This window comes from Corvus brachyrhynchos, unplaced genomic scaffold (genome assembly GCF_000691975.1).
Source record: "Corvus brachyrhynchos isolate BGI_N302 unplaced genomic scaffold, ASM69197v1 scaffold97, whole genome shotgun sequence".
Lineage (NCBI taxonomy): Eukaryota > Metazoa > Chordata > Aves > Passeriformes > Corvidae > Corvus > Corvus brachyrhynchos.
In genome coordinates, this window is record NW_008239758.1 from 4373977 (window position 1) to 4383197 (window position 9221).

The following is a 9221-nucleotide window of genomic DNA, read 5'->3' on the forward strand; positions in this document are numbered from 1 at the left end:
GAGGACGGCTGGTTGCCGGGGCGCGGGGTCCTGCCCGCGGTGCTGCCGGGGCCGGGCAGGGCAGAGCAGCGCGGTGCGGTTTCGTTTCGTCCCCCGCAGGTACAAGGGAGAGGGGATCCTGCCCGGCAGCCCGCGGGATGTCTGGGAGTGCATAAAGCCGGTGGCCGGCGGGCTCAGGACCAAGTGGGACCAAAACGTGAAGGACTTCGAGGTCGTTGAAGCCATCAGCGATGTAAGTTCCTTACAAACTGTTCCGGTGAGATTAATGCAGTGTGTGTTCAGCAGCGTTGGGCCTTATGAGACAGCCCGATGTTATGTGCAGGGAGGTAGAGAGTCTTAAATTGTACTGTGTTTCTGGCCGGATCAGCTGGACGATCCTGGGATAAGAAACCTTCTTTGCTTTGGTTTTGGTTTTTTTTTCTTGTTCCTTTTCCATAAATGTTATACATTTTCTTAACATATGTATGTATGTAAATAATGGCTTATCTTTCTGAAAGGCAAATCATTCTTGTCTAAATACTGTGTATTTAAAAGCTACAAATGCATGACATATATGTATGTATATCATTAAATATATGACATTAAAGATTCTTGCAGTGTTGTTAATACTGCAAATCAAGCTAAGTGTGATTGTTTTTAGCAAGCTCAGTGTGAGGGAAGAGGAAGTTTAGACACTGCAGACTTAGCTAAGCAGTGATGTGTTCACATCATCAGCCATCAATTTAGGCCCAATCTTTCACCATGGCAGTGATGCTCTGCCCTGCACATCAATCACACCCTGCCTTAACTGGGCTCGGCACCTAGTGCTTTCCCTCTGTCATTAAAGTGGAGATGCTACACTTTGAGCACACAGATGAGCAGGGCTCTGTATGAGCAGCAGCTTCTGCTGCCACACTTGTACAGTCTTAATTCCCTTTTTTTATAGCATGTCGGAAAATTAAAAGGGCATTGGATTTAGATCCCCAAATCTGAAGCGGGTGTATGTGCTTGGAGGCAGCCAGGTGCAAACACAGCCAGTCCCAGAAATGTTTCTGGAAGTTCCAGGAAGTTTATTTTTCTTGGGGGAATCCTGTAGGCATTTAGTATTCATTATAGCCAACTTCAGGAATGCTGCAACCTGCCAGTTGAAATTCACAGATTTGCCAGCACATACCAGTGTGGTAGAAACTTCTGGTTTTGGGAGCCAATCACAGAAGCAAATGGTAGTGTTAATGTTGGTGAAGTGTAACAAACTGGGTTATCAAGTTGTATCCTGCATGTACTACACAAGGAAGTTATCTTTGCTAGTGTCCTGGCGAGGACAAGGGTTTTAACTGTCTTACGAGCACAGATGTGCCAGGTTTGCATTTCAGCATCCCTTCTGGTATCTGTCCTCTCTGAACATGGAAGCAACACCTTGTCACTCTGTTTTTTTTCTTGTCCTTGATTGTTCATGGTGCCTTTTGACTGTGCTGATTTACATTTCATTCAACAAAGGATGTAGTAGAACTCCTTGAGAGAGTTTAGAAAGTGTAACTAAAAGAGAACTGGAAAGTACAGGGATTTTTCTGCTGTACTTCTGAAAACATCAACTGACATGACTGTCTTGTGATATTCAGACTGTCTCTATATGCAGAACCACAACCCCTTCAGCTTGCATGAGGATTATTTCACCAAGGGAATTTGTGGATGTAGTAGTTATGAAGCAATATGAAGATGGGACTATGCTGTCTGCTGGTAAGGCACTTGTGTTCTCAACAGGTTCATGTTATGTTTGGAAATAACCAGCATCTATTGGAAGCTATAAAATCAAAGGTACTAGAAATAAACATAAAATTAAAACTAACATGTTGTTCAGTAGTTGTTGACCTGATCTTGATCAGAAGACAAAATAATAGTCGCCTCTCTGCGTTGCTGTTCCCAGAGTATATAAATCATTTCAACAGTCAGATGATGATGGTACTGTTGGCCTATGGTTTGTTCCCTTGCTATGCTTTTGAGATTGAATAATTGTTTAATTTACTGTTAAGTTCTGGCTTATTTTGAGTGTGTGTTTTTGTTGTTTTAAGAATTTACAGAACTTTCTAAAAGGAGTCCCATTTAGGCTAAATCCCATTTTAGCATTTTCTGCACAGGTTTCAGTGAAGCCATTGAATAAATGTACCACTCCTGTACGTGAAAATAGTTTTGTTTATGAAAAGAAATAGTGCTGATTTTTACAGGGCTGCCACTGTATAGAATGTTATATTTTTTTTCTCTTTCGTTTTGCTGTTTAACTGTTACAAGTCAGAGCTTTTATTGCCCCACTGTTCAGGTGTCCCATTTTCCCATCCTGTTCAGAAAAGCCTTGCCAGGAATTTATACACTTGCTAGAGTGCAGCTTTTCAGCAGCCAAGTGATCTGTGTGCCATGGATTGTTGGAAGTAACCCAAGTGACCTCTCAAGAAAAGCAGTGCTGTCACACAGCATGGGCTCAATGAAACTGTGTCGAAGTGTCGATGCTTCCTCCTTCAGAGCTCAGTAACAATTGCTTCTAAATTCAACACTTCTTTGATTTCCCCATGCTAAGGACAGAGTGGTTCCTTTCAGTGGTCTTTTCTGAGCACTTGTCAGCTCCACACTGGAAAGGTTGTACTGCCGTTCTTCTTTAAATACATTTTGAATAGCGAGTTTGCTTCCCATCTGGAGCTTTGAGTACCAAGGATTCTTTCCCATTTTCTGGAAGAATGACACTTTCCTTTAATGCTTTTTCTTTCAGCCACCAATGTGGAACACCCGCTGTGTCCTCCTCAACCAAATTTTGTGAGAGGTTTTAATTATCCCTGTGGCTGTTTCTGCATACCTGTTCCAGGGTAAGAGACAACCTGTTTGAATGTTATAAATTCTAAAGACCTCCTTATCCATTGTGTGGTATGTTTGTGTATGTGGCCACATGTGACCTGAAGCCTCTTGGCAATGGCATGTTTCTGTCTTCCCAGTAATCATTATGACTGAGTGCCCTTCTTGTTCTCATTTTTGTGCAATGAATTAGTTTCCCCTCATTTTCTAGAGGGAAGTCTTTAATGTTACAGGAACTGTTATCATGGTAAAATTCTCCCTGACCTCTTGAGCAGAGATTCAGGAAAACATACAAGTATGGTCTTAATTTTTGGTAAATGAGTATCTGGTTGATTTGCCATAATTTATAGACAGAGTCATGTAGCTAATTAGGGCCTAGATAAACTAATTTCATAGCTACATTGACTGAAATTTGTGTATTTGTTTAAAAAAATGAAAGCTCTTGGAAATAGCTATTCTAATACAAGTAAGAGTCATTGAAAAGTTCTTAATGCTCTTAAACCACTGGCTATAAATCACTTTCATTGTCTTTGCAGGGAGCCAGACAGGACTGAGCTCCTCACTTTCTTTCAGACGGATCTTGGTGGTTATCTTCCCCAGACAGTGGTGGATTCCTTTTTTCCATCTAGCATATCTGGATTTTACAGCAACCTCACCAAAGCTGTTAAGGCATTAAAAGCATGACAAGATGAGTTGCTGGGATCACCAGCTGAGGGTAGGAAACAACCTGTCAGCTTGTGGGCAAAAATACAAAGTTGGCCTCAGGACTTTTCTATCAGCTAAGATACTTAAGAAAGGTGACATGAAACAATGAACTGAGGACAATAGATTTTTAAAACGGCGTTTGCTACCTGACTCCATGCAGAACAATGCATTCTTATGTAACATGAAATTCTTCACTTTAATGATTAGAAAAATACCACACCAGGTGGCAGCAGTAGTGACTGCAGGGAGAAGATGCACATACTGGATCTGTTCTTGGTCACTCTTTGTCAGTGTCTGTGGAGGTTAAGCATTGCTAAAATCCACTTAGCACCACAGCCAGGTGCAGGTCAGCCCTGTTTGGTCTCTGAAGCTCCCTGTAGATTCCTGTGGATCAGTGGTTCTCCCCCAGAAGAAGATGTATCTCTCCTGCTGCCAGCACTCCTAGAGCTGTCAAGATGCTTCAGTGGGTGCAAGCCAGCAAATGGTGAAAGCCAGAACAAAGGGGATTATGTAGAGGATGTCACTGGTTTGTTCCAGCAGACATCAATATTGATGGTAAATATGCCTTAAGTGCTTTTTTGTAAGTCAAGGTCCAGCAGTGCTAATCAATGCACAGGTGTGTGGGCTGGCAAACAGACACTCTCCCCTCTCTGTACCAAAACCAGTGGTTTCACAGTGTCGTGAAACAAACTGAACCGACACAGAGGCAATAAATAAAGAGGATTAAGCACTTTACTTGCCATTTTTTAAATGGGACGTGAAATGACCATTTTGAACTGTATTTGAATGTGTTTTAGTTTCCTGTGGTGAGAGGTTTTAACGGGTAAATAATCTTTTCAGTAGCTTTGCCTTGACAGGCCATAAGGACATTGCTTTTTTCTAAGACTGGTTTGCCTCCCAACATTACATTGGGAAATCAGCAGCTGATTTTGTGTGCCAAGATGTGTCCATCTTTGGGAGATGCCTATGGTGCTGGTTGCTGCAGGAACATCAGACATTACTATGAATTACATATAATTACAAAGGTAAAAATAATTGCTGAATTAGGAAGTTAAATGCAGGTTGTGATTTTAGTGTGGTAACTCGATTATTTAACAGGGTTAATGTGCTCTGCTTTCTGTCCCTGTATTTTTTTCTATTTTTATATGTATAGGGCATGGACTTGCACATTAAGTTTCCCACTGTAAACCTCACCCTATGGAGTTCAAGGAAACAGTTTTTAGTCCAGTCTGCTTTGTATACAAAGATGTAAAAACTTGTGTGAGTGTGGTGAAATAAATATTTTTTCTGCTACATCTTACTGTTTTTCCTGAATCATCCTTTGAAATGGTTCCTCATACACCTGTTCTGCTGTCAAGGAAGCCTAGGAGCTGCTTAGACCTCCAGCATCTCTGAATTTAAGGCAAAAAGAGGGGAAAGGCCTTCCCTGATGATGGTATGTGTACAAGGGAAGAGGTGTTTTGGTGAGAACACTCACCCTTGCAGGTACTTGCCCTTGGTTGGTCCTTATTTCCAATTGCTGCTTCCTATACTTAGGAAGAGTAACAAGTTCACTGAGAAAAGATGTGGGCCTTGATATTACAGAGGCTTAAATATATTTTTATAAGTGTACTGAAGTCATTAGGCATGAATTATAATATCTTGGCAAGTCTTTCCAGGATTATCATGAATTTAATTAGCAGAAAGTCCAAAAAGCACAGCTGAGGTCACCGCTCATTATTTCTGCAAGTAACGCAAATTATTTTTGCAGACAATGTGGCTTCTTATTAGCTATTTATATTTTTTTTTATTGTTCTGAGAAATAAAGGTGGTGAGACTCTTCATTGGAATAACTTAAGAATCCCTTTTCTGAGTGCTCAACACCTTCTATCCAGGAATTAAGAGCCCTTCATGTTCAACCTTCTGCCCTGCCAAACTGGAGTTAGAAATGTCTTGGCAAAGACTTTTTTAATACTTTTTTGAACTGGCACTTACGTAATGTTCACTTTCCCATTTTTCTCTTTTTTTTGGTTGCTACCCAACCAAATTTTTGTTTTGAGGTAGAGATTAGTTTTTGGGAGACAGCTCCAGCTGAGTGTGTGTTGGGAGTGTGGAGGCAGATGGCTTGTCAAGAATGTTCTTTCAAGGATTAATTTACAGTTGTCTTGTGAGAAAAGGCTGCAGCAAGTTCAGTTCCTGGATTTAATTAAAACCTTCTCCTGCCTATCCTTCCCTTTCCCTTCATTGCTGTTTTTGAGGCGTTGTGTTAAGTGTATGGAAAACAGCTCCTGAGCTCCTTAATCTCTTCCTGGTGAAATTAACTGAAGAAGGGTACAGAAAATTCCCATCGCTGGGAAGGTGAACAGCCAAGGACAATAACCTGGCTGTCAGCTGGGGAGTTACTACTTCCATCCTGCCCTTGCATCTCTCTCTCCCTTTGGTGAAGGAGGTTGGAGAAGATTGAGTGGGTGCACAAGATCATCTTGCCATAGGTACGTGTCTGCTGCTGGTAGAATTCCATACAGGGCATATAGGATAGATTTGTCTCCAAGTTATTTAGCCTTTTCCAGAATAAACATTTCAGTTCAGAAGTACTTGGATTCCCAAGTACTCTCACTGGTACTTTCCCTTGCAAAATTAACAGAGACATTTAAAAGAGAAAAGTGTGGTTAGAAGGTAAGATTTTCTTCTGAATGGCCTCGTTATTCTTCTGCTGTAGTCCTCTTAAGACCTCTGGCCAGATGAAGGTTAGGAAAGCTTCCACTACATTACCCACACCTCCCCCTTGGAATACCATGAGAACTCCTTTCCACACTGTGTTTGCCTGCTGCAGTTGAGATGGCTCTGTAGAAAGTTACCTCTACAGGTTTGGCTCTCCTGAATGTTCTGTGTTCTTAATAGAAAAGTTGGATTTTTCTAGGGAGCGTTGTTTTGCACTGCAACCCGCTTCCTCTGCCCTACACATTCCCTGAGGCAGTGTTTAGTTGTAGGCTCGTAGACACATTTCTTGTTCCTGGGAAGCTAAGGTAGGGAACAGGACTTGGAGAGTACCACTGAAAAAACACAGGATGTGCTTCTGATACTTGTTAAGTTAATGGCTTCAAAAAGGAGAGAACTATAGCTGTCATGTATTTTATTACAACCAGTATGTTATTAACAAAGTCATTATTTTATAATTACACACTTTATAACATCTGTTTCTGAACGTTGAAATAAAAATCATGCCCGTTTCCTGCACATCTAAGTTCATCCCAGAGAGCTTTCTCTGTAACTGGCAGTAAGATCCAGTGTACTCTTCATGGGTGCTGAGTATCTTACTGTGCCAGCCAAGTGCCTGCAAGTAACAAAATCCCTTGTTTGAATATTAGCAGTAGTCTAATCCTTCCTCTTACAAAGTTTCGGGTGACTTGGTGGTGACAGAGCTGCGATTCTTCCTCTTGATGATCGCTGTGATGGGCCCATCAGGTAATGCCTTGATGATGTTCCATGCCTCAAAACGAGTGAGTCCTTGCATGGCTGTTGTGTGTACTTGTAAGAGCTCATCACCAGGCTGAACAGGGCTGCTCTGTTCCGGTGCAGTCCCTGGGGAGAGAAAAGCAATTTCCTTTAATTCTTTCTGTGGGGGAAGCTTTGGTGGATCTTTCACTTACTAGCGAATGGATCAGCAGCACGTTTGGTGTAAACCACCTGGTCCCAGCAGGCAACAAATTACTGGCACCAAACAAGATAATGCTGCATTTGAAAAAATGGCATTTCCATAGTTATAAATCAGCAGTCAGTTATGAACCCCACAAGTCTGCCTGAGTTGGGAAGATGCAAAGTGTGTTTACCTTTAAATATCCTGTTGATAATGATGGGTTTATCTCCCTGAATAGAGCCCTTCCCTCCTTCCAGACTGAATCCTAAACCAGCAGGTGTTTTTTCTAGAGTTACAGTGCAGATTGTATCTCCAGTGGCTGGAAACAAATGGAAAGTTACCAGATGGACAGCATACAGTCTGAAAAGCTAGAACATCTGTTACAAAAAAATTAACTTTTGGATTGTTTGCAAAGGTCCTATAAACTGCCAAGTGAAAGAGAAAGCTAAAACTTTTAATTTCTCATTTTGTCATTTTAAGGCCCTCTGGGATGCTGGGGAAAGAAAATTGTGTTTGAATTAATGGGATAATAAGATATTTAGTAAATTGTAAAAATCTGTGAAATGAACAAAATCTAAGGTATATATTTGACTTCATGTTAGTTATGAAGTTGTTATTGACTACAAGGCTGCTAATTTGCAGTATGGAAATAAAGCTACAGATCTCCAGATCATGCTTTAGAAAAAAGACCAAAACCAAAACACAAAACTATTCTGAAAGTAAAATATTCTGCAAAACTCTGACGTTGCTGTGTTTCAGATGTAGCCACCTGCTATATCAAACAATAGCACATTGTTTGTTCAAACTGAAATTCTCTTTCATGGAGACAAGTCTTGTAATAATATTAGAATAAAGAATCATTGTTCACTGAGTTGTCATTATACCTTAAATTAGATGTGTTGCTACAACAACCATCTTTGTACTTCTACAGAAATTCACATAGAGAATCACACTTGCTTTGGTTTTTTTAGGGAGTTCTTTTATTTCAGAGCTCGATTAATTCTTTCCCTTTTCAATAAAGTTATTTCAAATGTCTATTTCAGGGATGTTTTATTAACTGTGCTGTTTTTAATCATGGTTCACAGATTTACGCAGCCAATGCTGGTTTTATGAACACCTGGATTTCAGGTGATGAGTAAACACTTATCAGGTGGGGGCTGCAAGATAATGCCACTAAACTTACCAGACTCTTGTGAGGCATCACTTGCTACCGAGGATGTACTAGAGCTGATTGAAACGTTGAGATTTTTTTCTCCATCTTTAGGTTTTCTGGTGACAACAACAGCTTGTCTGGGTTGTCGGGCCTGTCGCATGATTGCTGAGGCATCACTGTGAGTCGCACCTTTAAGAGACTTTCCATTAATGGAGAGCACTTCATCTCCTTTCTGAATAGTTCCTTCCTGGTAGGCCAGTCCACTGGGAAATACTTTGTGAACCTATTGAAGAGCCCAGTCACCACACACACACACAAAGGAAGAGAAAGAAAGGCCACGTCACTAAATCGCTCACTTAATACTTTACACCATGTGCATTTTTCATTCTTTGCCAGGAACCAGTTGCTTCTATCATGTTTCAGGACTGAGGACTGAATAAATTTGCACGGAGAAGTTTTCCTGAGAACATCCCTCCTCAAGCAGCCAGGGAAGCAGTCTGGCCCTGGTACCAGATGGCTAAAGCCGTGCTGCCTGTGGTACGTACCTTGCACGTGCTACTTCTTGACCCTCTCGCTGCTCTGCTCGTGGGAGGAAGGAGGTGTGAGACTTATCTCTAACTTCCAGACATGTATTCACCCACCCCATTCCTCCAGACCACCCTGCATGGCCTTCTATGAGCACGTGAGCAAGATGTTTATTTCCTGCACAGGGCTGTGTGTTCTGCCTTGGCTTTCAGAGCTGTTGGGGAGGAGGGGCCCAAGGAAGCAGGACACTGCTGCCAGACACCTGGGGAGGCAGCTCTGTGCAGAAGGAACCTGTTTTCACCTACTGAGACTATGGTCCTTCCAAACCTATCAATATAGCTGCCTGCTTTGGTAATCTGAAAGCCAAACACTGTAGTAGAAAACCAGTAAGGCATGTCTTTTGCA

The 9221-nt window shown here is 41.6% G+C and overlaps 2 protein-coding genes across 10 annotated transcripts in view; one reads left to right on the forward strand and one right to left on the reverse strand.

Annotated features, from left to right (window-relative positions):
• STARD5 (StAR related lipid transfer domain containing 5) overlaps positions 1 to 4817 on the forward strand; it is a 15656-nt gene extending 10839 nt beyond the window's left edge. Inside the window, exons 2-5 of the mRNA XM_017742660.1 lie at positions 100 to 232; positions 1599 to 1716; positions 2738 to 2831; positions 3354 to 4817. Of these exons, the coding sequence (XP_017598149.1) occupies positions 1638 to 1716; positions 2738 to 2831; positions 3354 to 3501 (321 nt within the window). The 5' untranslated portion in view covers positions 100 to 232; positions 1599 to 1637 and the 3' untranslated portion in view covers positions 3502 to 4817. The remainder of the gene's footprint in view (positions 1 to 99; positions 233 to 1598; positions 1717 to 2737; positions 2832 to 3353) is intronic.
• Positions 4818 to 6617: 1800 nt separating this feature from the next.
• The window catches only part of IL16 (interleukin 16), a 38694-nt gene continuing 36090 nt past the window's right edge, over positions 6618 to 9221 (reverse strand). For 8 of the 9 annotated variants that reach the window (XM_017742651.1, XM_017742652.1, XM_017742650.1 and 5 more), the window contains 3 exons: positions 8322 to 8574; positions 7332 to 7457; positions 6618 to 7083 (listed from right to left, as the gene is read on the reverse strand). In XM_017742651.1, coding sequence (XP_017598140.1) covers positions 6890 to 7083; positions 7332 to 7457; positions 8322 to 8574 — 573 coding nt within the window. In that variant the 3' untranslated portion in view covers positions 6618 to 6889. Of the gene's footprint in view, positions 7084 to 7331; positions 7458 to 8321; positions 8575 to 8788 lie in introns of those variants that run through there. The other variant, XM_017742655.1, reaches the window with a different exon arrangement.